At 49.7% G+C, this 27074-nt stretch overlaps 1 protein-coding gene across 1 annotated transcript in view; it reads right to left on the bottom strand.

Annotated features, from left to right (window-relative positions):
* Positions 1-11262: 11262 nt before the first annotated feature.
* WDR64 (WD repeat domain 64) overlaps positions 11263-27074 on the bottom strand; it is an 82274-nt gene continuing 66462 nt past the window's right edge. The window contains exons 30-41 of the mRNA XM_038761236.1: positions 26495-26614; positions 25162-25285; positions 23286-23423; positions 22448-22660; positions 21511-21698; positions 21140-21236; positions 18571-18799; positions 16489-16720; positions 15236-15842; positions 14572-14676; positions 12039-12232; positions 11263-11634 (exon numbers count right to left, since the gene is read on the bottom strand). Of these exons, the coding sequence (XP_038617164.1) occupies positions 11496-11634; positions 12039-12232; positions 14572-14676; positions 15236-15842; positions 16489-16720; positions 18571-18799; positions 21140-21236; positions 21511-21698; positions 22448-22660; positions 23286-23423; positions 25162-25285; positions 26495-26614 (2386 nt within the window). The 3' untranslated portion in view covers positions 11263-11495. The remainder of the gene's footprint in view (positions 11635-12038; positions 12233-14571; positions 14677-15235; positions 15843-16488; positions 16721-18570; positions 18800-21139; positions 21237-21510; positions 21699-22447; positions 22661-23285; positions 23424-25161; positions 25286-26494; positions 26615-27074) is intronic.

Below are 27074 nucleotides of genomic sequence, written 5' to 3'. Positions count from 1 at the left end.
TTTCAGCTACTTGCCTGGCTTTCTCATTTGAGAAAATTCTCATCTTTAATCAGTTGGTATGAATTGAGAGCTCTCAGGGAACCAGGCTCTTTCCAACGTTCTTGGGGGACATATTAGAAAAATTAGAGCTCCTCCTGTCAATATGCTTGTAATAGGAGAGGGGAATCTATCAATCTGTGGTTTTTATTGAGTGCTTCCTTTGTGCAGGGGACTGTACGAAGCACCCCACTTCCAGACTGTAAGTTCCTTCTCTGGACTGTAAGCTCTTCGTGGGTAGGGAACGTGTCTCTGTTGAACTGAACCCTCCCAAGTGTTTAGTACAGTGCTCTGCGCTCAGAAAGTGCTCAATAAATATGGTTAGGAGAGTACAATGCAATAGAGTGTGACTGTGAGCCCGTTGTTGGGTAGGAGTTGTCTCTATTTGTTGCCAAATTGTACTTTCCAAGAGCTTAGTACAGTGCTCTGCACACAGTAAGCGCTCAATAAATACAATTGAATGAATGGAGTTGAGGAACTTAGTCTTCACATTAGCAGAACTGCACTTCACATAGATGGTGGTTAGCTTGGAATATTAAACAATTTTAAGTAGTTCATGCAATTAAAGACTAGCTTAAAACATTTTTTTTTTTTTTTTTACAAAAACCCTCCCAGAAGAGATTTTCTGCCCCTCTTTTGAAGACACAGGAGACCAGTCACCTTGCGTAAAGTGAATATATATCGTGTGTTGCTATTCGGCTAGCGGTTTGGTGGGTAAAAACCATCTGCTTGATGAGATGAAAATGCAGAAATGTGCAGATTTACAAAACCTTGGGAAAGGGAGGAAAACGGGTCCTCCCTGGGAGTTCACGGATGTTTTCTCAGGGTGTCTGGGAGCTGATCTCACCCTCTATCGAGGGCTCAAGAAGTGTGGAAGCTTTTGAATTTTGGCTCCAGCAGGCCACTGGAGCTTAAAGCGGGAGGGTATCCTGACACTAGACAGGGATGACATTCTGTCCAAACTGACTTGTGACCTGGTGCCTCTCCCATGGGACGGTGTCCCAAAAGGGCAATTAAATCCACCCGCCATCCCACTCCTTCCTCTTCTCTGTGTAATATCTCCTCCTCCTTCTCTCCACCCTTTCCCCCTCAGTAAGAGCCTTCTAGTTTGTTGGTTCCGCGCCCCAAGAATGAATTCCTCAGCGGCTTTTCTCTCCTCAGTTGGACCAGGTTAACCCAGGAATTTGAGAGGCTGTGGCTGGGGGAAACCCATAAAAACGAATACATTATTATACACCCGAACACAGGTTTATAATATACAGTGCAAGATACCATTTTGGCCCATGTTTGGGATATATAAAAGAGCTATTCTGGGGTTAGAAGTAGACCACTTTGAATGAAAAGGATGTGGTAGACGATGATGATGGTATTTCTTAGGCGCTCACTATGTGTCAAGCACTGTTCTAAGTGGTGGGGTAAGAATAATAATAATAATGGCATTTGTTAAGCGCTTACTATGTGCAAAGCACTGTTCTAAGCACTGGGGAGGATACAAGGTGACCAGGTTGTCCCACGTAGGGCTCACAGACTTCATCCCCATTTTACAGATGGGGGAACTGAGGCCCAGAGAAGTGAAGTGACTTGCCCAAAGTCACACAGCTGGCAATTGGCGGAGTCGGAATTTGAACCCAGGACCTCCGACTCCCAAGCCCTGGCTCTAACCATTGAGCCATGCTGCTTCTAGATACAAGCTAATCAGGTTGGACACCTTCCGTTCCACATGGGCTCACTGTCTTAATACCCATTTTACAGACAAGGTAATCGAGGTGTTATAAAACTGAGAGCCTCATTAATAGCTTTATAGTAAACTTGCCTTTTAATTAACAGAGGGTTAAGAGCCTTGATGGCAGGATTGTAATCATTTGTGTTTTAAATTAGAAGGAATCGATCCAGGGGCTCTCTCCAGTTGAGTAGCTGGCCCTGCTTCTCTAAGCAAGTCTTTTAGACTGTGAGCCCACTGTTGGGTAGGGACTGTATATGTTGCCAACTTGTACTTCCCAAGCGCTTAGTACAGTGCTCTGCACCCAGTAAGCACTCAATAAATGATTGATTGATTGATTGATCTGTCTGACCTCTGATCTCCAGTGCTTCACCAGACTCAGCTTCCAAGGAATTCCCAGAGGATCCCGAGGTGGGGCTGGGCGAGGGCTCTGGGATCTCTCCCCCTCTGATGATCAGTCAATCGGTGGCATTTATTGAGTGCTCAACTGTGTGCGCGGCACTGTACTAAGTGCTTGGGAACACAGGATAAGAGTTGGTAGGCATGTTCCCTGCCTGTGACGAGCTTACAGTCTAGAGGGGGATCGGTCGATGCTATAGTAATGACGATGATGGTATTTGTTAAGCACTGTTCTAAGCGCTGCATGGAATTCATTCATTCAGTTGTATTTATTGAGCGCTTACTGTCTGCAGAGCACTGCACCAACCGCTTGAGAGGGTACAATAGAGAAGCAGTGTGGCTCAGTGGAAAAAGCCCGGGCTTTGGAGTCAGAGGTCATGGGTTCAAATCCCGGCTCCACCACTTGTCAGCTGTGTGACTCCGGGCAAGTCACTTCACTTCTCTGTGCCTCAGTTACCTCATCTGGAAAATGGGGATTAAGTCTGTGAGCCCCACGTGGGACAACTTGATTACCTTGTATCTACCCTAGCGCTTAGAACAGTGCTTTGCATATAGTAAGCGCTTAATAAATGCCATTATTATTATTACAATATAACGGACACATTCCCTGCCCCCAGAGAGCTGATGGTCTAGATGATGGTTTTGTAAAACGACGGTATTTGTTAAACTCTTACTATGTGCCAAGCACTGGGGAAGACACAAGGTTATCAAGTTGTCTCACTTGGGGCTCAGTCTTAATCCCCATTTTACGAATGAGGGAACTGAGGCACAAAGAAGTTGTCCAAAGTCACACGGCTGACAAGTGGCGGGGCGGTTATATCTACCCCAGTGCTTAAGCGCTTGGCACAGAGTGAGCCCTTACTGAACGCCACAGTATTCATGATTATTATTCTTCTGCCAGGGACAGCTAGAGGTTTGCTGCTTGGTTTCCACCCATCACCCTCCCTCCCTCCTTCCCTCAACACCCCCAAGATCCCGGCAAGGAGCACGGGCATCCATGTTGTTATCTGCTTACACTCATGAGCGAGCGGGGACCGGAGGCCTGAGGAGTTTTGACACCTCCGCTCTGCGGGTGACTGGGATGGGATGTGAGAAATGAAAAATGATTTTTTTTCCTCATTACCAAGCGGGGAACCAAGCAGTCTCGAGGACGTTTTGGAGCCCAGCGGGAAGCGGATTTATGGAGGCAGGGCTGAGTCACCGCCGAGGTCCTGTTCCCTTCACCCAACAAAGACTGCAGTGCTTGTCCGGAAATAAGAAAACAAGCAACACACACACCCATGCACCGCATAAGGGCTTTTCTCCTAAGTTAGAAAAGAAGCCAATCCTAAACCAAAACTGTTGACATGTGGAAAAGGCGGAGGATTTAGTACAGTTAGGCGCTCAGCATATACCATTGATTGATTGATTGACTCTCTGGGCTGAGGTGTTTTTTTTTAATTCCTAGGTGGAAACCTGAGGCAGGTATGCTGTCTTGCTTAGGAGCGGATCTGTGTCGAATCCAGGTGTGCTGGGTTTATGGTTGTTAGTGCAGAGGGAGTGGGCGGCAAGCTCACAGGTCAGTGGATTAATCTATCATATTTATTGAGCGCTTGCTGTATGCAGAGCACTGTACTAAGCGCTTGGGAGAGTACAATAAAACAGAGTTGGCAGACTGCTGGCTGGAACAAAATGGCAGAGATCACACGGTGAAAGGGTAAGCAGGGTTAATTCAAATGTCTGCTGTTTTGGCGGTGTTGGGGTGATTGGTTCCTGAGCAATCCCTGAACCTCATTCTCAGTTGAATGGGAGGGAAGAGGAGTCTTGAAAGTCAGTCAGTCGTACTTATTGAGCGCTTACTGTGTGCAGAAAAGCACACCCAGGGAGCAGCGTGGCTTCGTGGCTAGAGCACAGGCCTGGGACTCATAAGGACCTGAATTTTAACCCCGGTTCTGTCACGCGACTAATATGTGACCTCGGGCAAATCACCTCACTTCTCTGCGCCTGTTATCACATCTGTAAAATGGAGATAAGAGTGTGAGCCACAGGTAGGACAGGGACTGTGTTCAATGGGATTAATTTCTATCTACCCTAGCGCTTAGTGCTTGGCACATAGTAAGTGCTTAATAAGTATCATAATAATAATAACTATTATTCCCAGCTGCCCGGGAGTTTGGTCTGCCGTGTAGCTGGTTCTGCCAATCTTGTTGCTCCGTGCAGCCTGCCCTCCGTACCCTCCCCCAACTGCTCTCCCCTGGAAAGGGCGAGCCTGAGGTAAGGGCGAGACTTGCCGGCGGGTGTCTTTAGACTTCTGGTTCTGACGCCGGCCTCCTGGGCTTCACACTTGCCGATGATAGATGTCTTTTGACCGAGCAGACGGGGCTAGATCTGGGGAGCGGAGACACGTCTCCCCTCCCCCTGGAGGGGAGATCCTTCTGAGAAGCAAAAGGGAGACCCTCCAAGGTTGGCCACAGCCAACAGGCCCCGGGCGTTCCGAGAGTTCACCCATCGTGCCTCAAAATGATGACCATCTATCTCGGAGTGGGATGTCCGTGGGTTTTTGCTTCGGCCGGCCTAGGGGTCCCATCGGGATGTCTTGTAGAAACCCAAGAGTCCCTTGTTCTGATGTGAGAAAGAAGCACCAGCCCGACGCTGGCTGGAAAAGGCGGGCAGATACCGGGGTGCTCCCTCTCGCAAGCAGGTCTTGGGGTGCAGGGGACGGGGCCTGCTGCCGAACTACCCGGGCCCACGGTTCCCTTCCGTCTCCTTGGTTTTTCCATCTGTGCCCTCCCAGCATCTTCAGGGGCTCCCAGCTCCAACGGGAGGTGAGAGGGACCGCCTGCCTCTCCACATCCGGCTCGGCGCTTCCCGGAGACACACGCGCTGGGATACGTGGAACATCCCCCGCCCAGTGACCGAGCCAAGGACCACCCGGCGCTCGGTACAGTGCTTGGCACACAGTGGGCGCTTAACAAATACCACAGTTCTTATCATCATTACCCTGGACTGACCTTCCAGGGGGGTGGGGGGCTTCTCCAGCATACTCAGAGAACAGTACCTCCCCCCGCCCTCCACTACCATTAGAGTGTTGTCGTAAAGTCTATTTTATACTCCACTGTTTCTACTAGCTGATTTTAGAAACTTTCCACATCTAGGGCCCCCTCCTGCATGTTTGCCCCGTATCTCCCCTCCGATTTCTTAACAGTATATCCTTCTCGATCATACTCTACCCCGACACGAATGCCTAGGTCACCTGAGATTTTCGACGCCTTCTTTTCCACTCCGCTTTCCGAGGAATGTTTGATTATAATGCATGGTCAACTGTTCTTCTATTTTTATGCCCGGGTAGAAATGGAGCCAGTATAATCGGGCTTGATTTTAATATCCTACTCTGCAATACTTGCTGAAATATCTAATGGCATCTGTTCTTATGTCGACTTTTTTAGGTATCCAGGAAAAGAATTTCTATTTTACTTCTCTGAGCAAACTGGCTTGGGCTAGAGCAATACTTGTGTAATAAAAGGACTGAAGCCTTGGCGGAACCTCACGGGCTGCGGTCTGTCTGTCCGTCCGGTTACGCGGTAGGGATGGGCGGGAGGCCTGGTGGAGGGAGATGGGAAAAAGGGGCCGTTTTCCGGGATCAGAGGAGCGCGGATTGAAATCCCCGCTCTGCTGGACCTGGGAGCATTCTGACCTTGCTGGCTTTGGCCTGGGTTTCCCCTCCTCGCTCAATCCGTCGGTGAGAGGGAGAGGAGTGGGGTTTCGCGGGCGTTTGGCGTTCCTGTGTTTTTTTTAGCACTGGGATTTGGAAAAAAAAAAAACCAGCAGCGGGGATTGTGGTGGGTTCTCAGATTCCACCCCCCGACTGTATTCTCCTGGAGGGCAGGAATCAGTTTCACCAACTTTGTTATACGATTTTCTCCCAAGGGCTTAGTACAGTGTCCTCTGCGCACAGTAAGCTCTCAATCGATGCTACTGATTGGTCAATTGGGAATCTTCAACAAAAGGGCCCTTGGGTGATAACACTAATAATTACGGTATTTGTTAAGTGCTTACTATGTGCCCAGCCCTGTACTAAGCGCCGCCCTGGGTAAATTTGTGTCCGAGGGTCAGCTTGGAATCGAATCTCACCCTTTCTGAAATAATAATAATAGTAATGGCATTTGTTAAGCGCTTACTATGTGCAAAGCACTGTTCTAAGCGCTGGGGGGATACAAGTTGATCAGGTTGTCCCACGTGGGGCTCACAGTCTTAATCCCCATTTTACAGAGGAGGGAACTGAGGCTCAGAGAAGTTAAGTGACTTGCCCAAGGTCACACAGCTGACACGTGGTGGAGTCGGGATTCGAACCCATGACCTCTGACTTCAAAGCCCGGGCTCTTTCCATTGAGCCACGCTGAAACTGTTGTGGGCAGGGAAATGTGTCTGTTCTATTGTACTCTCCCAAGCGCTTAGTACAGTGCTCTGCACATAATAAGCGCTCGATAAATACCACTGATTGATCGTGTCTTCCTTTAAGCTTGTTGTGGGCAGGGCATGTGTCTGTTTATTATGGTATTGTACATTCCCAAGCGCTTAGGACAGCGCTTGCACACAGTAAACGCTCAGTAAATACAACTGACTGATTTTAGAGGATGCTCTCATGAGCTTAGTGCTGTGCTCTGTGGCCTATAAGTACTGAACAAATACTGATGCCCATCAATCAATCAATCGTATTTATTGAGCGCTTACTGTGTGCAGAGCACTGTACTAAGCGCTTGGGAAGTACAAGTTGGCAACATATAGAGACAGTCCCTACCCAACAGTGGGCTCATCAGTCAACCCATAGCGTTTAAGGAGAGCACTAGAGTACAGATTCAATAATAATAATAATGATGATAACAGTGATATTTAATGATGATGATAATGGCATTTGTTAAGCGCTTACTATGTGCAAAGCACTGTTCTCAGCGCTGGGGGGATACAAGGTTGTCCCACGTGAGGCTCACAGTCTTAATCCCCATTTTACAGATGAGGTCACCGAGGCCCAGAGAAGTGAAATGACTTGCCCAATGTCACACAGCTGACAAGTGGTGGAGTCGGGATAAGAACCCATGACCGCTGAGCTATAAGCGCTTACTACGTACCAAGCACTGTACTAAACACTGGGGTAGATACAAGATCGTCAAGCCCCACATAGGGCTCACTGTCTAAGTAGGAGGGAGGACAGGTATTGAATCCCCATTTTGAGGGAACCGGGGCACAGAGGAGAGAAGTGACTTGCCCGAGGTCACACAGCAGGTAAGTGGAAGAGCTGGGAGAGCCTGGCTTTTAATAGCCTTGATAGATATATTAATTATTAATGGGCTTTTAACAGCTTTCTTAAAAGCCCACCTCCTCCAAGAGGCCTTCCCCGACTAAGCCCCCATTTCCTTTTCTCCCACTCCCTTGTGCATCGTCTTTGCACTTGAATTTGCAGCCGGCCCGTGGCCCTTCTGAACCGGTCTGTGATCTATTTACTTATATTAACGTTCGTCTCCCCCCTCTAGACTGCAAAGTTGTTGTGGGCCAGGCCCGTGGCTTCTGACACTGATATACTCTCCCAAGCACTCAGTGCGGTGCTCGGCCCATAGTAAGTATCCAGTAACTACGACTGATTGATTGAGAAACAGTAGGTCGTCGTTATTACTGTGCGAAACGCCGTGGTAAGCGTTAAGTTAATCAGATCCGACCCAGTCTCCGCTCCCCCGACAGGGCTCGAGGTTTAAGAGGGAGAATAGGGATTTTCTCCCCATTTTATAGATGAGGAAACTGAGGTTCCCGGAGCGGTTGACTTGCCCAAGAAGCCACACAGAAGACCCGTGACAGAGCTGGGACTAGAACCCAGGTCTTCTGACTCCCCGTTCCACGCTCCTTCTCCTAAGTCCAAGGTATTGTACTCTCCCAGTTGCTTAGTACAGCGCTCTGCACCCATTCATTCATTCAATCGTGTTTTTTGAGCGCTTACCGTGTGCAGAGCGCCGTACTAAGAGCTTGGGAGAGTCCAATATAACGATAAACAGACATAGTCCCTGCCCCCAACGGGCTGACAGTCTAGAGGATGGGTTTACAGTCCGGAAGACGAGCCCGTAAGCACTTGATAGATACCACTGGTGGATTAACTGATTTTTCCATTAGGCCACGCTGCGTCCTTAAGGAATTCACGGGAGAGGCTGAGCTTTGACGGACTCGTCACACAGGTGGCATTCCCGGGGCGTCTCTCTCAGCATCCGAGAGTATCAAGGCCCTACTGAGAGCTCACCTCCTCCAGGAGGCCTTCCCAGACTGAGCCCCTTCCTTCCTCTCCCCCTCTCCATCCCCCCATCTTACCTCCTTCCCTTCCCCACAGCACCTGTATATATGTATGTACATATTTTTTACTCTATTTATTTATTTGTACATATCTATTCTATTTATTTTATTTTGTTAGTATGTTTGGTTTTGTTCTCTGTCTCCCCCTTTTAGACTGTGAGCCCACTGTTGGGTAGGGACTGTCTCTATATGTTGCCAATTTGTACTTCCCAAGCACTTAGTACAGTGCTCTGCACATAGTAAGCACTCAACACGATTGATGATGATATGTATATAGGTTTGTACATATTTATTACTCTATTTATCTTGTACATATCTATTCTATTTATTTTATTTTGTTAGTATGTTTGGTTTTGTTCTCTGTCTCCCCCTTTTAGACTGTGAGCCCACTGTTGGGTAGGGACTGTCTCTATATGTTGCCAACTTGTGCTTCCCAAGCGCTTAGTACAGTGCTCTGCACACAGTAAGCGCTCAATAAATACGATTGATTGATAGCAGGTAGTCCATTATTATCCACCCGGCCTTAGGGCCTGTGGCCATTGTGCAGATCACTAGTAAGGTCTGCCATCCAGTGGAAAACAGCAGCCAAATACAATCCCTTCTCCTGTAGCACTATGGATACCCATTCTGAAGAAGTTGGATATATCTGGTTATTTCTACAGTAAGCCCTCCAGTGTTTTGGGGGCTTTTTTTGTACGGTATTAGTTGAGTGCTTACTATGTGTCAGGCGTTGTACTAAGTACTCGGGAGATCAGCCGTCAGGTCGGACACGGTTTGTATACTTCAAGGGGCTGTCGGTCTCAATCCCCCTGTTTTACGGCTGAGGTAACTGAGGCCCTGAGAAGGGACTTGCCCCAGGTCATGAAGCAGACGCGGGGCAGGGCCATAAATAATAATAATTGCATTTATTAAGCGCTTACTATGTGCAAAACACTGTTCTAAGCGCTGGGGAGGTTACAAGGTGATCAGGTTGTCCCACGGGGGGCTCACAGTCTTCATCCCCATTTGACAGATGAGGGAACCGAGGCCCAGAGAAGTGAAGCGACTTGCCCAAAGTCACACAGCTGACAAGTGGCGGAGCCGGGATTTGAACCCATGACCTCTGACTCCAAAGCCTGGGCTCTTTTCACCGAGCCACGCTGCTTCTCTAAATAGAACCCAGGTCCTTCTGACTCTCCAGCCCTCGCTCTATCCCCTAGGCCACACTGCTTCTCACCATCGCTGCCATTTATTGAGTGCTTACCGTGTGCAGAGTCCAATACAACAGAGGTGGCGGACACGTTTCCTGCCCACAAGGAGTTCCCGGTCTCCGGAGATTCGCAGCAGGTTTGTCCCTGCTGGCATAGGCCTTCGAAGTTCCCCCGCCTGCTCGGGCCCGGCTGGACGGACAGGAAACCCTGTCTTACCTCGGCTCCGGCCAACTGCGGATTTTGTTCCCGCTCTAGTCCGTCCCCACGCCCCTGCGGTCACCCCCCTTACGGAAGCAGGAAGGGAGAGTAGTATGGCCCAGTGGGAACAGCCCGGGCCTGGGAGTTAGAGGACTTGATCTCTAATCCCGGCTCTACCGCTGGCCCACCTTGGGCAAGTCACTTTGCTTCTCGTGTCTCGGTGACCTCGGTTTTCTCATCTGTGAAATGCAGGTGAAACGCGTTAGAGAAGCAGCCTTTACCCGGAGGCGGAAGGACCTGGGCTCTGATCCCCGCACGGCCAACTGTCCGCTGTGTGATCTTGGGTAAGTCGCTTCACTTCTCTGGAGTGAAAAACGGGGATTAAGACTGTGTGCAGAACCTGGATTGTGGCCAACTCGTTTAGCTCGTATCTACCCCCGTGCTTGGTACAGCGCCTGGCACATAGTAAGTGCTTAACAAATACGATCCTTTGTGATCTAAGAGTAACGACAACATTAATTATATATACGAAGTAAATCAAAGGCGCTGATGGAGTCTGATTACCTGACCTCTCTTTGACTGGGAACACCATGGGGGACGGGGACTGGGCCCGATCTGATCATCCTGTGTGTATTCTGGTGTTTAGCACGGTGCTTGGCCCCTAGTAAGTGCTTAACAAATACCAGTTACTAGTGATTACCAAAAACACCAGGGGAATCTGAAGAGGGATCAGACGGGGGCAGAAAAGAGGAGTGAGAGGGAGAGTAAGATGGGATCTCTATTGGCCTTGCCTCGGGAAACCTCCCCCTCCCTGCAGTCAGCAAGCTCAGGAAAATCACCAGACGGACTTGGAAATGTGCAAAGGCCAATCGAACCCCCGCCCACGGATGCCAGGGTTACCATAGCAACAGGAGAGATGACGCCAGTGGACCCTGCCTGTAACCGCTGTAATGTTTTTGTTTTTTTGGAGGAGCCAAAACCCTCTCAATCGACATGCGAACAGGAGCAGGGGGAATGCGCTTGTCTGCTGGGGAACACCCTCAAGGCTCCATCTCAGCATACAACATGTCACACAAGTCTATTTCTTCACTACAAGTGATGGGGGTGGGGTGGGGGGGAACCCTTGGTTTCCCACCTTGCCTTTCACTAACCCCATCCCCTAAGATTCGGGGAGAGCCATCACTGACCTTTAAACACCAAACCATCACCAATGAGGGGAACCGAGTCAGGGATTAAAAAACTAGAACCACATGCGGGCTGACCTTCTCGTAGGGGAATAGGAGACAGCAGGCCTCGACCTTGTCTCTCTCTGGAACCTCAGCTTCAAGCCGGGGTCACGCAATGGCCCCCAGAGGCTGCTTCCCCCCCCGCCCCCCGACTGGAGACAAAGATTGACCCGAAGCTGTGAGTTCAGTCTTCATTTTTGTTCAAATTTAAAGGAAGACCAGGAAGAGGGGGAGGCCAGAGAGGGGAGAGGGACGGTTTAGTTCACTGGATCAGGCAGGCAATCTTTTAGGGAGGGCGGGGTGGAAATCCATGATGGGGGGAAAGTCGGGCTGGGAAGCGGACAGCGCAGAAACCCACCGGCTCCAGCTGAGGCTGCCTCCTTCCCAAAGCCGAGCGAAGAGGGAAGGCAATATTCCTTAGAATATTGCCCTCTGCACGCGACTACACTCGGACTTGTTGAATACCTCCTCCTCTGTTTCCGGAGTCAGCTGGATGTTGTCTTTGAGCGGGGACAGCGGGTCCGACTTCCGGCAGGATGGCAGCTTTTCGGAATCCCTGCAAGAGACGGGGCGGAGGAATAATAATAATAATAATAATGGCATTTGTTAAGTGCTTACTAGGTGCAAAGCACTGTTCTAAGCACTGGGGAGGTTACAAGGTGATCAGTTTGTCCCACGGGGGGCTCACAGTCTTAATCCCCGTTTTACAGATGAGGGAACTGGGGCACAGAGAAGTAAAGTGACTTGCCCAAAGTCACACGGCTGACAATTGGTGGAGTCTGGATTTGAACCCATGACCTCTGACTCCAAAGCCCGTGCTTTTTCCACTTAGCCACGCTGCTTCTCAATAAGGGAATAAGGGGCGGTGGAGACCATCTGCCCCGCAGGGAACTGAGAGATGCGGTATAGAGGCGGCAAGAGGTGGGTCCCGGGGGGTGGGGGGAAGGAAGACCCGCTCACTTTTTAAACTCGAAGTTTTTCCAGAGTTGGCTGATTTTGACCTGCAGGCCCGGCTTGTTCTCGACATCGTGGCCAAAGCTCTTCAGCCCCGCTGCCGGTCGCTTCCGCAGCCCGCTGACTCTGGCTTGCCCCGGGGGGCGGTTTCTGGGCGAACAAATCGACCCCGCGGACTTGGACTTCAGAATCCCAGGAACCTGGAGGCGGGAGAGACGACATTCCCCTTGAGGCCGGGCTCCAGCCAACGGTCCACGGGCCGGCACCGAGCACGATCCATCCATCGGTCGATGGTATTTATTGAGCGCTCGCTGTGTCAGTCAACCGTATTTATCCAGTGCTTACTGTGTGCGGAGCACTGTACTAAGCGCTTGGGAGAGGACAACAGAACAATAAGCAAGACATTCTCTGCTCTCAGCGAGCCTACGGGCTAGAGAGGGAGAACACTGTACTAAGCACTTGGGAGAATAAAACAGTATAACAATTGGCCTATAAGGACGGGTGTCTCTAAAAGGCATTAACTAGGTTCCTCTTTTAATAATAACGGCATTTATTAAGCGCTTACTATGTGCGAAGCACTGTTCTAAGCACTGGGGAGGTTACGAGGTGATCAGGTTGTCCCACGGGGGGCTCACAGTCTTAATCCTCATTTTCCAGATGAGGGAACTGAGGCACAGAGAAGTTAAGTGACTTGCCCAAAGTCACACAGCTGACAACTGGCAGAGCGGGATTCGAACCCATGACCTCTGACTCCAAAGCCCATGCTCCTTCCACTGAGCCACGCTGCTTCTCCCGGTAAATTCCTGAAACACGTGACAGGATCACATGTACTGGCTGAAATATCCCATTTCTTTTGCTACGGAACTTAACAAAAGAATAACAGTTCGGTTGTTACGGAAGCAGCGTGGCTCAGTGGAAAGAGCACGGGCTTTGGAGTCAGAGGTCATGGGTTCGAATCCTGGCTCCGCCACATGTCTGCTGTGTGACCTTGGGCGAGTTACTTAACTTCCCTGAGCCTCAGTTACCTCATCTGTAAAATGGGGATTAAGACTGTGAGCCCCGACTTGACCACCTTGTATTCCCCCCCAGCACTTAGAACACTGCTCTGCACATAGTAAGCGCTTAATAAATACCATTATTATTATTATAAAAACCACAGGCACTACGCTACCAAAATGGAGGTTTTTTGGGACATTCATTCAATCGTATTCACTGAGAGCTTACTGTGTGCAGAGCACTGTACTAAACATATAGCCATAGTGCTATATGATTCACTAGACCTGAACGATAAAATTCCACAAACGTATAGAAGATGAAGAAATTTCCAATATGCCTTGGAGGGACGGCAACTGAGCCACAAGATGGTGCAACTGCTCCCAGAAACAGCTTACCTTGGGATCGTGCTGACCTTGGGAAGGAGGAAAAACCAATTCCTGAAATGAATCGGCGGGAATGATTAATAATAATAATGATGGCATTTAGTGCTCTGCCCACAGTAAGCGCTCAATAAATACGATTGAATGAATGATTGAGCGCTTACGGTGCAACAGTCGATAGACACAGTCCTCGCCCCCAAGCAGATCGGGCGCTCAGAAAGCTGGGGGATCGTGATTAATCAATCGGTGGTGTTTCTCGACTGCCTACTGGGTGATATGGCACGTCCAGCTTCCTTCTCGGTGGGCAAATTTCAGGAAGGGTCGCAAGAAATCGAACAAAAGAAAGAACTCCGAGTCAGCTTCAGACTCAGCGCTCAGTAAATACTATTAATTGGTATCCTCTCAAGTGCTTAGTATAGTGCTCTGCCCACAATGAGCGCTCAATAAATACCAGTAATTGATTAGTACTCGCCCGGTGCTCTGCATATAGCAAACACATAATAAATACCATTGATTGACTGGTACTCCCAAGCACTTAGTTCAGTGCTCTGCGCAGAGTAAGTGCTCAGTAAATACCATTGATTGATTAGTACTTTTAGACTGTGAGCCCACTGTTGGGTAGGGACTGTCTCTATATGTTGCCAATTTGTACTTCCCAAGCGCTTAGTACGGTGCTCTGCACATAGTAAGTGCTCAATAAATACGATTGATGATGATGATGATGATGATGATAGTACTTCTCCCAAGTGCTTAGTTCAGTGCTCTGCTGACAGTAAGCACTCATTAAATACCACTGATTGGTTGAAGTCAGGTTAATTTCTATCTCTTGTGCTCTAGTCGGGGGGAGGAGGGGAGAAAGAAAGAGAGAGAGGAGAGAGAAGAGAGAGATAGAAAAGAGAAGACAGAGAATAATAATAATTATGGTATTAACTGCATAGGTGCCAAGCACTGTTCTAAGCACTGGAAAAGAGGGGAGAGAGAAGGAGAGAGGGAGAGAAATAGGGAGAAAGAAAGAAGCGAGTGAGAGAAAAGGGGAGAGAGAAAAAACCAAGAGAGAAAAGATGGGAGGAGGGAGAGAACAAAGGAAAGGGAGGAGGAAGAGAGAAAAGAGCTGGGGGGGAGGGAAAGAGAAAGAGAGAAAAAGGGAGAGAGAGACTTTTTACCTGGTTTCTCACGGTGCTGCCATTCCTCCTGGCCAACGGGGCCAAGTGCAGCCCGGAGCTCTGCCTGCTCCAGTCTCCGGACTCCCTGAACCGGCAGTCAGATTCCTTGGAGAAGATCACAGTTAATCACGGTCATCACCGCTCCGGTGTAGAGAGAGACACATTCTTCTGTTCGTTCGTTCTACTTGGCCTGGCCGTCCCCTCTGCCCGGAGCGGGGCTGGTAAGCGCTTAACAAATACCATTTAAAAAAAAAAACCATCCCAAAACCCAGATCCGCTGACTCCCAAATGAGCGCTCTTTCTGCTAGGCCGTGCTGCTTCTCTTTTAATGGTATTCTCCCCCATGGACTGTAAACTCTTTGAGAACGGGGATAGTATCCACCTACTTTGCTCTACTGTACTCTCCCAAGCACTTAGTACAGTGGTCCGCACATAGTAAGTGCTCAAAAATTACCACTGATTAACCACCCGAAAGAATCTGTTTTCCTCAACTCCTGCAGTTGGCCGAAGGAAAGGAGGATTGAGGAATCAGTCCCCCTGCTAGACTGTGAGCTCGTTGTGGGCAGAGAACACGTCTGCTACTTCTGTTACTCTCCCAAGTGCTTAGTACAGTGCTCTGCACACAGTTGGCGCTCAAGAAATATGACAAAGAATGAATTCTTACTTCTGCAGGCGAATCCCCGCCAGGCAGTCGAGGGCTCAGCGAGGCAGCTGAGCTGTTCAGGGATGCCGGAGATAGGTGCTCCGCTGCGGGGAGCGGGGAAGGCTCCGCGTCTCCCCTCCCGGACTCCGCCCTGTCGCTCACTTGGGTGAAACGAGAACTGCCGGGGTCCCGAGACAGGGGTGACGGGGAGTCGCCCTTTCTGAGAAACTGCTGGAAGAATCCGTCTGAAGAGGGGCTCGGAGTCCTTGAGAAATCGCGAAGGTTTCCAGACCAGCTGAAGCAGCTTCTCAGCCTCCCCAGGGGGGACAGGTTTCGGCTGAAATCGGCGGGGTCAGGGGACGAGGTTCGGCTGAATTTAGCGGGGTCGGGGGACGGGGATGGAGATGGGTTGAAACCGGCGGGGTCCGGGGACGAGGACGGGCTGAATTTCTCGGGGACAGGGGCCTGAGGGGTGTCACTACTGTCGTCCTGGTGGTCCTCCTCACTGGACCCCTCGGTTTGGTCTCCCTCCCGGGGGGTCTCTGCCTCTGCCGGGTTCATCCTCGGGGGCTGACTTGCCTCGTTGGCCTCCGAGACGTCGGCGGTGTTTGCGGGACCGCAGAAGAACCTGCCCCGGAGGACACAAGGAGATGGTCGGGAAGTGGCGACGTTTCTCTCTGGGGAGGGGGCTTACCCGAGACTCGGGGTGTTGCAGGCCCGGTAAATGTGAAATATGCCGGGGCGCCTGAGTCGCATCCAAAAAGAGCCCCGAAGCTACATGCTTCAGCTGCGATTCTCGGTATAGGAAAAGCCTAGCGCTTCGGACAGTGCTTGGCACACAGTAAGCACTTATCAAAAACCATCACTGATATTATTACAGACACTCAATCGATCAATTGTATTTACTGGGTGCAGAGGACTGAAAAATGGGGATTGAGACTGTGACCTCTAAGCAGGACAGGGTCTGCATCTAACCTGATTAGCTAGCATCTACTGCAGAGCTTAGTACAGCGCCGGGCACATAGCAAGTGCTTAACAAATACCACAACTATTATTATTAGTTATTATTACTAACTTCTGACACCAGGAGCCTCTTTTGGTGGGGGTCAACAGTCCTGGAGCAGAGCTGCTATAGGACTTGGGGAGACAACCTCATTTCAGCGAACCCTGCACCCAAATTCTGTTCAATGGGTACAGGGAGGAATTCGGGGCACGAAAGTTCTTTTCCGAAGGGGAGGATCGGATCACCTGGCCTTCAGTTGAGGCGATCGTACCTGCTTCTTGTCCCGGGAACGACAATCGCCCCGTCCGCTTGGTTTTTCCTCTGCAGGAAGGATGCGAATTTGTTCCTCAGCCTCTGCTGAACGCCGGGGGTTCCTTGACCGCGGGGGTCTTCCGGAGCCGAAGCCTCCTGGGGCTGACTGCCTTCGGGGCTGGGATCTTTCTTCGCTTTCTTAGTGTTGGAAAAGGAGTACTGTCTCAGCAGGTCGTCTTCCGATAGCTCCTCTGAACCGGAATAAAATGTTACAAATTGATATTAGAACCAGAAAGAAGCGATGACAGGCTTCGCTGTTCTGCAGCCCGTTGGGGAACGTTTCTAGGAATAAATTCTTCGTTCCCTTCAGAGGTTTCGCCTGCCATCTTACGCCCAGCAGCTAACGCATTTGCAGATTGGGAAGGATCTGAATCGCACAAACATCACCGCTAACAAAAGGTTCTGACTGCAGGCGCACACCGAATGAGTAGAATTTCCCCTTCCTGTCATTTGTTGTGAGATCTGTCTCCCCCGTAGAGGGTGAGCTCCTTGTGGGCAGGGACCCTGTCTACCAACTCTGTTGTACTGTGCTCTCCCAAGCACTTAGTACAGTGCTCTGCACCCAGTAAGCACTCAATAGTTACCATCGACTGATAAAATGCTTCAAAATACACCCAGATCCCCTAAAACACAGGGTTCAGATCCTCACGAACCCTGAAAACTCTCTGAGGAGATCCGATCTCCTAACTCCTCTGTGCTCTCCCGAGCGTTCAGTACAGTGTCCACGCACAACAGACATTCAGCAAATAATAACCATAATAATGATGATGGCACTTATTAAGCGCTATGTGCCAGGCACTGTTCTAAGCGCTGGGGAGATTACAAGGTGATCAGGTTGTCCCGCGTGGGGTTCACAGTTTTCATCCCCATTTTACAGATGAGGTAACTGAGGCACAGAGAAGTTAAGTGACTTGCCCAAAGTCACACAGCTGATAAGTGGTGGAGCCGGGATTTGAACCCATGACCTCTGACTCCAAAGCCTCTGCTCTTTCCACTGAGCCATGCTGCTTCTCAAATGCTACGGCTAGTTGGAGAAAAATGCACCGACGTACTCATGGTGTCCACCGCCACACATGTGAGCATTCATTCATTCAGTCGTGTTTATTGAGCACTTACTGTGTGCCGAACACTGTACTAAGCGCTTGGGGGAGTACAATATAATAAACAGACGGGTTCCCTGCCCACAACGAGTTTACAGTCTGGAGGACAAAACGTCCCTTCTGACACTACGCCATACCGGGCTCCAATAGGCCTTTGCTACCAGGCAAAACACTCCGATTCCCTGACAATGTCCCAGCCAAAAGTCAGAGCGAACGCCCACTTTCTGTCAGACCGGAGAAGCGGTGTAGCCTAGCGGATAGAGCCCGGGCCTGGACATCAACAGGACCTGGGTTCTAATCCCGGCTCCGCCACCTGTCTGCTGGGTGACCTTGGGCCTCAGTTATCTTGTCTCGTAAAATAGGGATTAAGAATGGGAGCCCCATGTGGGACACGGACTGTGTCCTATCTGATTAGCTTGTATCTATCCCAGCGCTTAGTACGGCGCCTGGCACAGAGTAAGCGTTTAACAAATACCAGAATTTTTTTTTTTTTTTAAACCCGAGGGTTATTTAGGCGATAGAATTTTGAATGGTTACTTTAAGCATTGCGCAGAGATTGACGCTACGGCCAATTTGGGAGGGAGAGGGATTGCAAAAGTAAACCAAAACAGGCAAACGTTGACAGCTTTGAATTTATCACTCTAAATAAAGCATTTTTTCACCCCAGCCCTCTGAATTTAGTTTCCGAATATCCTGCTCTTTGGGCCCACCTATTTCCTTTGCCTACATTGACCGTCGAATATAGTGAGCACCACACTAAGCTCTTAGGAGGGGACGACAGAAGACACCCAATCCCTGCCCGCCAAGAGGTCGCAATCTAGCGAAAAAGTACTGACCAAGTGGGCGGGAGTGTTCTCCTTCTTAGAGTGTGAGCGATGGAAATTTGGGGTGAATTTGCTTCATGCAAAACCCAATGTTCACCGACAAACATAAACACCTACCTCTTCTTGGCCTTTTGACGAAGAGCGGCTTGCTTGGGAGATTTAACGCCTTAGTACTAATTATTCTTCTCATGCCTGCGGTCGAGGGTTTCTTCGAAGGGGGCGGAGGGTCTGCCGCTGCGGCCGTTTCAGGAGTGGAAAGATAGTTCTTGTTCCAGATACTACCGGCGCCGGAAGTTTTCTCCAGCGCTGCTCGGTCATTCCAGCCACGACTCCTTGGCTGGCAAGGCTAAAAACATAAAAATCAATCAATCAATCAATCAATCGTATTTATTGAGTGCTTACTGTGTGCGCAGCACTGTACTAAGCGCTTGGGAAGTACAAATTGGCAACATATAGAGACAGTCCCTACCCAACAGTGGGCTCACAGTCTAAAAGGGGAGACAGAGAACAAAACCAAACATACTAACAAAATAAAATAAATAGAATAGATATGTACAAGTAAAATGAATAGAGTAATAAATATGTACAAACATATATACAGGTGCTGTGGGGAAGGGAAGGAGGTAAGATGAGGGGGATGGAGAGGGGGATGAGGGGGAGAGGAAGGAAGGGGAGACGACAACCCCCCAAAACAAATCAATCGCCTTTACTGAGCGCTTACTACGCGCAGAGCACTGTACCGAGCGCTTGGGAGAGTACGATCCCACAGAATTAGCAGGCAATAATTCCACGGTGAGCGTCTGGGCAAGGGCCAGGATTCAACCCAGTTCTCTCCACAGATCACCAGGAGGGTACCTTGAATTTTTCCCAATAGCCATAATAATTGTGGTATCGATCCAAGTGTTTCTAATGTTCCGGGCACTGTACTAAGCGCTGGGGAGGATACGAGCAAATCGGGTCGGACACAGTCTCACGTGGGACTCCCATTTTACGGAGGAGGGAGCTGAGGCCCGCGGAAGGGAAGTGATTTGCCCGGGTGGCGGAGCCGGAATTAGAACCCAGGTCCTCCTGACTCCTGGGCCTGGGCTCTAGCCCCTGGGCCAATGTTGTTTCCCAAGTGTTTTATTCTCAATCACCTGATTTTACCCTCAGCGTGGCTTGGTGGAAAGAGCCCGGGGGCTTGGGAGCCAGAGGTCGTGGGTTCTAATCCCGGCTCTGCCACTTGTCAGCTGGGTGACTGTGGGCAAGTCACTTCCCTGTGCCTCAGTTCCCTCATCTGTAAAACGGGGATTAAGACTGCGAGCCCCACGTGGGACAACCTGATCACCTTGTATCTCCCTCAGCGCTTAGCACATAGTGAGCGCTTAACAAATGCCAGTATTATTATTTATTATTATTTACCTCCCAGGAGGGTAGGAAAAGGCAGGTGGCTTTATCGTTGACGGATGGGGAAATGGAGGCCCAGATGGATGAAGTCACTTGGCTGGCTTGTCTAACCTGATTAACCTGTAATTACCCCAGCACTTAGAATGGTGCTTGCATGCTTCCCTGCACCCAGTAATTGCTCAATAAATACCATCGGCTGATTGATTTCCCAGCGTCACAATGTTTCCCACGATGCCGAATAAAAGACATGCAGCGAAGCGGAAACCTCCGAGAGATGGGGGACTCCCTATTTCCCAATTAATCAATCAATCCGATCGCAGCGGGCCGGTGGCCAGAGCGCAAGACGGGGACCCAGGAGACCTAGGCGGTAATCCCAGCCCCTCCACGTAGCTGCTGGGTGACCCTCGGTAAGCTCTTGTCGGTGCCTTAGATTTCTTACCTCTAAAATGGGTGTAAAATACCTGTCCCCCTCCCTTTTAGACTGGAAGCCCCAGGGACTGGATCTAATAATAATGACGGCATTTGCTAAGCGCTTACTATGTGCAAAGCACTGTCCTAAGCGCTGGGGAGGATACAAGGTGATCAAGTTGTCCCACGAGGGGCTCACAGTCTTAATCCCCATTTTACAGATGAGGGAACTGAGGCCCAGAGAAATGAAGTGACTTGCCCAAAGTCACACAGCTGACAAGTGGCGGAGCCGGGATTTGAACCCGCGACCTCTGACTCCCAAGCCCGGGCTCTTTCCACTGAGCCACGCTGATCTGATCACCTTAATTAATTACCTTAAATAACTAATACCCTCATATCTGCCCCAGTCTTTAGCACAGTGATAATGCTTAGAGAAGCAGCATGGTCTAGTGGAAAGAGGCTGGGAGTCAGAAGGACCTGCGTTCTAATCCCGGCTCAGTCACGAGTCTGTTCTGCGACCTTGGGCAAGTCACTTCACTTCTCTGGGCCTCAGTTACCTCATCTGGATTGAGACTGTTTCCAGCCTGCTTAGCCTATAACTATCCCAGCTCTTCGAATTGGGCTTGACACATAGTAGGAGCTTAACAAAGACCATCGTTATTATTAGCTTGTATCTATCCCGGCACTTAGAACAGTGCTTGACACACAGTAAGCACTTAATCATCATAACCATTGTTATTATCTACATTATTAAACCCATTACGGTTACGTGCCAAAGAAGCACACAGTACGCGTATTTTCCCCAGCATCAACACTGCTCTGCGCATAGTAAGCGCTCAATAAATACGGCAATGAACGAATGAATAAAGAACGAATCCTCCGAGACCATTACCGCCTCAATGTCCGGACTGTAGTCATCGATTTGTTCCATCGTGTTGATATCTTTATTTCCGAGGGCGATCTGGAAAGCGGTAGAATCTCCAACGTGTCTGAAGCCAGTCGGATGAAGGAGAAACCCGGGAAACGGAAGCGGCCGCGGGCTCGCCTCATTCATTCAATCGTATTTATTGAGCGCTTACTGTGTGCAGAGTACTGTACTAAGCGCTTGGGAAGTCCAAGTTGGCAACATACAGAGACGGTCCCTACCCAACGACAGGCTCACAGCCTCAAGGGACTTTACTGAGAAACCCAAACCCGGGGAACGCAGGTATCGGAAGGACGATAATCCCCCTCCGGCAACGGGCCGGAGCCGGGAAAGGATACAGCCCCGCGTAGCTCAGAGTTCCGGGATCCACGTCGTCCTCGTAAGCGTTCAGGGGCACGAGTTTCCTTCGCACGGGATCGAACACCAGCTGGTAGAGAAAGGTGTTGTTGGCGCGAATGAAGCCCTCGATGTAGTCTTCCGGCACCGATATGTTCATCTTGAGGTAGTGGCCCATCTTCTTGATCACCTAAGGGTGGGAGACGAGACCCGGCTGAATCAAGCCGTTACCGAGAATCCCCTGGGGGTGGGGGGTGAAGTAGTTAGCTATAGCCGAACTGGGGACGGAGGAAAGAAGAAAGCAAATCCTCCTGTCCAAGGAAGGAGAGGTGGAAGGCGTCTGGAAAAAAGAAAGGATCCCTGAGACACTTCTTCTCTCGGTTCCCTTCTTGTGCAACTCAGTTGACGACAACCTCAAAGGGGAAAAGCCCACTGGGGTATTCTGACTTTCCTCGCCACGAAGGGGCACGAAGGGACTGAGGCGGATCTCCGGTTAGGAGATCGGATACAGTTCTGCGTGGGACGTCTTCTCCCCGATGTACAGATGAGGACACCGAGGCCCGGGGAGGTAAAGTGAGTTGCCCAGGGTCACGGGACGGAGCCTGGTGTCCTGCCTCGTGGCCCTGGGCTCTTTCTAGTTCAGCCACACAGTCTTCTAGGTGCGAGGAGTCTGCTTGGGACGGGTGGCTCAGTGGAAAGAGCCCGGGCTTTGGAGTCAGAGGTCACGGGTTCAAATCCGGGCTCCGCCACTTGTCAGCTGGGTGACTTTGGGCAAGTCGCTTCACTACTCTGGGCCTCGGTTCCTTCATCTGTCAAATGGCGATGAAGACTGTGAGCCCCCCGTGGGACGACCTGATCACCTCGTAACCTCCCCAGCACTTAGAACGGTGCTTTGCGCATAGTAAGCGCTGAACAAATACCACCATTATTATTTATTACCTTAATGACGTCGGGGTTGTTGGCCGTGCGGAGCAGCCGGCAGGCCTTGGCTAGGCCGATGCCGTGCAGGGACGGCAGGTAGTCGCAGCCGGACAGGATGCACATGTAGCGGAACTTCTCTTCGGTGAACACGTCCCCCAGCTGCCGGCACTTCCCCAGCCGGGCCTGGTCGATTTCCAGGGCGTTCCCCAGTTTGTCCATTTTCAAAATCACCTGCGGGGACCACGCGGAGGGAGAGGGAAGGGGGTTATTTTGGGAAAATGATAACGATAATTATACTATTTGTCAGGCGCTTACTGTGTGCCAGGCACTACGCTAAGCGCTGGGGCAGAAACAAGCAAATCGGGTTGGACGCAGTCCCTGTCCCACGTGAGGCTCAGTCCCGATCCCCATTTTCCAGATGAGGGAACCGAGGCCCAGAGAAGTCAAGCGACTTGCCCAAGGTCACACAGCAGACAGGTGGCGGAGCCGGGATTAGAACCCAGGCCCGCGTTCTATCCTCCACACCACACTGCTTCACACCCAGCCGCTTTATCATTATTAGGCAGCCTCTTTTTCTCTCTTCCCGAGCGATCCCTTGATAATATTTACGCAGCACAGAGCACTGTATTAATCGATCGTACTTATTGAGCGCTTCATGGGTGCGGAGCAGCGGACGCAGCGCTTGGGAGAGGACAGTATGACAAAAAAAAACAGACATGTTCCCCGCCCACAACGTCCGATCTAACGATAAAACAGACACGTTCCCCGGCGGCGACGAGCTTCTGGTCTAGAGGGGGAGGCGGAGGAGAAGGGAAAGGAGTAAATGAGAGCTCAGGACCCGATTGCTGCGTGTCACCTTTTTGCACCCAAACGCCAGGAGATCCGAATCCTCGGTGATGATGGCGTGAACGATCCCCGTCTTGTTGAGGAAGGCCAGCTGCGCGTCGGCTTCGTACGGGGCAACAATGCAGTCCACCCCCTGCGATCGGGCCGCCTGGACAGAGGGATCATCGTCATCATCATCAATCGTATTTATTGAGCGCTTACTGTGTGCAGAGCACTGTACTAAGCACTTGGGAAGTACAATTTGGCAACAAATAGAGACAGTCCCTACCCAATAGTGGGCTCACAGTCTAAAAGGGGGAGACAGAGAACAAAACCAAACATACTAACAAAATAAAATAGAGGGATTCATTCCTTCAATCACGAGTGCGTACTGAGCGCTTACTAGGTGCCCAGCACTGTACTACACTGCCCGGATCATTTTTCTACAAAACCGTTCAGTCCACGTTTCCCCACTTCTCAGGAAACTCCAGTGGCTGCCCATCCACCTCTACGTCAAACTACTTAGCAAAACCCAAATGTAATCACAATAATAATAATGCCCATCCACCTCCATGTCAAACTACCTAGCGAAACCCAAATGTAATCACAATAATAATAATAATGCCCATCCACCTCCATGTCAAACTACTTAGCAAAACCCAAATGTAATCACGATAATAATAATGCCCATCCACCTCCACGTCAAACTACTTAGCAAAACCCAAATGTAATCACAATTATAAAAATGCCCATCCACCTCTATGTCAAACTACTTAGCAAAACCCAAATGGAATCACAATAATAATAATGCCCATCCACCTCCATGTCAAACTACTTAGCAAAACCCAAATGTAATCACAATAATAATAATGCCCATCCACCTCCACGTCAAACTACTTGGCAAAACCCAAATGTAATCACAATAATAATAATGCCCATCCACCTCCACGTCAAACTACTTAGCAAAACCCAAATGTAATCACAATTATAAAAATGCCCATCCACCTCCACGTCAAACTACTTAGCAAAACCCAAATGTAATCACAATTATAAATATGCCCATCCACCTCTATGTCAAACTACTTAGCAAAACCCAAATGTAATCACAATAATAATAATGCCCATCCACCTCCATGTCAAACTATTTAGCAAAACCCAAATGTAATCACAATAATAATAATAATGCCCATCCACCTCCACGTCAAACTACTTGGCAAAACCCAAATGTAATCACAATAATAATAATAATGCCCATCCACCTCCACGTCAAACTACTTAGCAAAACCCAAATGTAATCACAATAATAATAATGCCCATCCACCTCCACGTCAAACTACTTAGCAAAACCCAAATGTAATCACAATAATAATAATGCCCATCCACCTCCACGTCAAACTACTTAGCAAAACCCAAATGTAATCACAATAATAATAATGCCCATCCACCTCCACGTCAAACTACTTAGCAAAACCCAAATGTAATCACAATAATAATAATGCCCATCCACCTCCACGTCAAACTACTTAGCAAAACCCATATTATTATTAAAAATAATAATAACGGTATTTGTTAAGCGCTTACTATGTGTCTAGCACTTTTCTAAGCGCGGAGGTAGATACAGGGGAATCAGGTTGGATACAGTCCCTGTCCCACACGGGGCTCCCAGCCTTAGCATCCGTTTTACAGAAGAGGTAACTGAGGCACAGAAGTTAAAAGACTTGCCCAAGGTCCCACAGCAGACAAGTTGTGGGGACGGGATTGGAACCCAGGTCCTGTGACTCCCAAGCTTGGGCTCTACCCACAGAAAAAAATAAAAAAATCACACGACAAAGTCCAGCTTCTAGACCTTTCTGTTTGGTCACGGGCCAGCTAACAGGTTGTCCTCTCTCGCAAACCGAGCGACTTACTTTAATCACTTGGTGAGCCATCCTGTGGGTAATATTGACGCAGCGGTTGAAACATTCTCTGGCTTCGGAGACCTTCCCCTCACGAAGGAACTGTTTCCCCTTCAGGAAGTTTGCTTGCCTTCTCCTGCAGTGTGGCAAAAAACGAGGGTCACATACAATAACAATAATAATAATAATAATAATGTTGGCATTTATTAAGCGCTTACTACGTGCAAAGCACTGTTCTAAGTGCTGGGGAGGTTACAAGGCGATCAGGTTGTCCCACGGGGGGCTCACGGTCTTCATCCCCGTTTTCCAGATGCGGTCACTGAGGCCCAGAGAAGTGACTTGCCCAAAGTCACACAGCTGACAAGCGGCAGAGGTGGGATTTGAACCCACGACCTCTGACTCCAACTGCCTAGATCGTCTGGGGGAATAGCGGAGCAGCAGCGTGGCTCAGTGGAAAGAGCCCGGGCTTTGGAGTCAGAGGTCATGGGTTCCAATCCCGGCGCCACCAATTATCAGCTGTGTGACTTTGGGCAAGTCCCTTCACTTCTCTGGGCCTCATTTACCTCATCTGGAAAATGGGGATTAAGACCGTGAGCCCCCCGTGGGACAACCTGATAACCTTGTAACCTCCCCTGAGCTTAGAACAGTGCTTTGTTCTAAGTGTATGTGCTTTATACATAGTAAACGCTTAAAAAATGCCATCATTATTATTATTATTATCGGACATGACAATTTCTGGGGCAAAAGTCCTTCATTCCACAGAGTCGCAGTCTCTTGGAACCCCTTCCCCCCAGACCAAAAAAACCCAACAAAATGATATGTAACACATTTAAGCACCCAAAACATGTTTTTAATTAAAAAAAAGATCGCACCATTGAAATGAAAACTAATCAACCCTATCGCACGATGGAAGATTCCGCTACAAGACCGGCGACTAACGAGAAGGCGTGTGGCCTAGTGGAAAGAGCGCGGGCCCGGGAGCTGGAGGATGTGGGTTCGAATCCCGACTGTGCCACCTGCCTGCTGTGGGATCCCGGGAAAGTCACTTCTCCGGGCCCTCGGGCTCCTCGTTTGTAAAATAGGGGCGAGCCCCACGTGGGACTGTTTCCGACCGGCTCATCTCCCATCTACGCTAGCGCTTAGGGAAGTGCGTGGCGCAGAATAAGTGCTTAAACCCACAGTGATTTTTGGTCACCATCAATGTGGCCGCTTTCCCGATGGACCAGATTCCACGATCCAGTCCTTCCTGCTTCCCTTCAGACTCCCGAGACAGTCGGAGGCAAATCCCCCACCAGGCGAATGCCGGGAGGAGACTAGAGCACTTCAAAGGCTGGAAATAACTTACTCGCTTCGAGCCTTTTCCACTTCCTTCTTGGACGGTAAGGTACAACCGTCAAACACGAGGATTGGCTTGATTCCATGGGAGAGGAGCATGTTAACGAATTTCATACAGAATGTGACGTACCTGGACGGAAAGAGAAAATAAGGAGGAGGACGCTGAAGCCGTCCTTAATCCGGGTGGTGACTTTGCTAACGACTAACTCTCTGAAGGATGTCGTCTTTGGATATTTGCGAGGGCCTGCTGTGTTGTGCGTATCGAGTTAAGAGAGGCCGTGGGCAAACTCTGACTTTCACCCGATAATAAGTTCCACTTTTTTTTTTTTTTTTAATGGCATTTATTAAGCGCTTACTATGTGCAGAGCACTGTTCTAAGCGCTGGGGAATTTACAAGATGATCAGTTGTCCCACGTGGGGCTCACAGTCTTCATCTCCATTTTACAGATGAGGGAACTGAGGCCCAGAGAAGTTAAGTGACTTGCCCAAAGTCACACAGTTGACAAGTGGTGGAGCCGGGATTTGAACCCATGACCTCTGACTCCAAAGCCCGTGCTTTTTCCACTGAGCCACACTGCTTCACTTCCTCC

The sequence above is a fragment of the Tachyglossus aculeatus genome, chromosome 19 (assembly GCF_015852505.1).
Source record: "Tachyglossus aculeatus isolate mTacAcu1 chromosome 19, mTacAcu1.pri, whole genome shotgun sequence".
Taxonomy (NCBI): Eukaryota; Metazoa; Chordata; class Mammalia; order Monotremata; family Tachyglossidae; genus Tachyglossus; species Tachyglossus aculeatus.
Note: the sequence above shows the minus strand (reverse complement) of the source record. Positions and strands in the feature narration are given on the sequence as shown.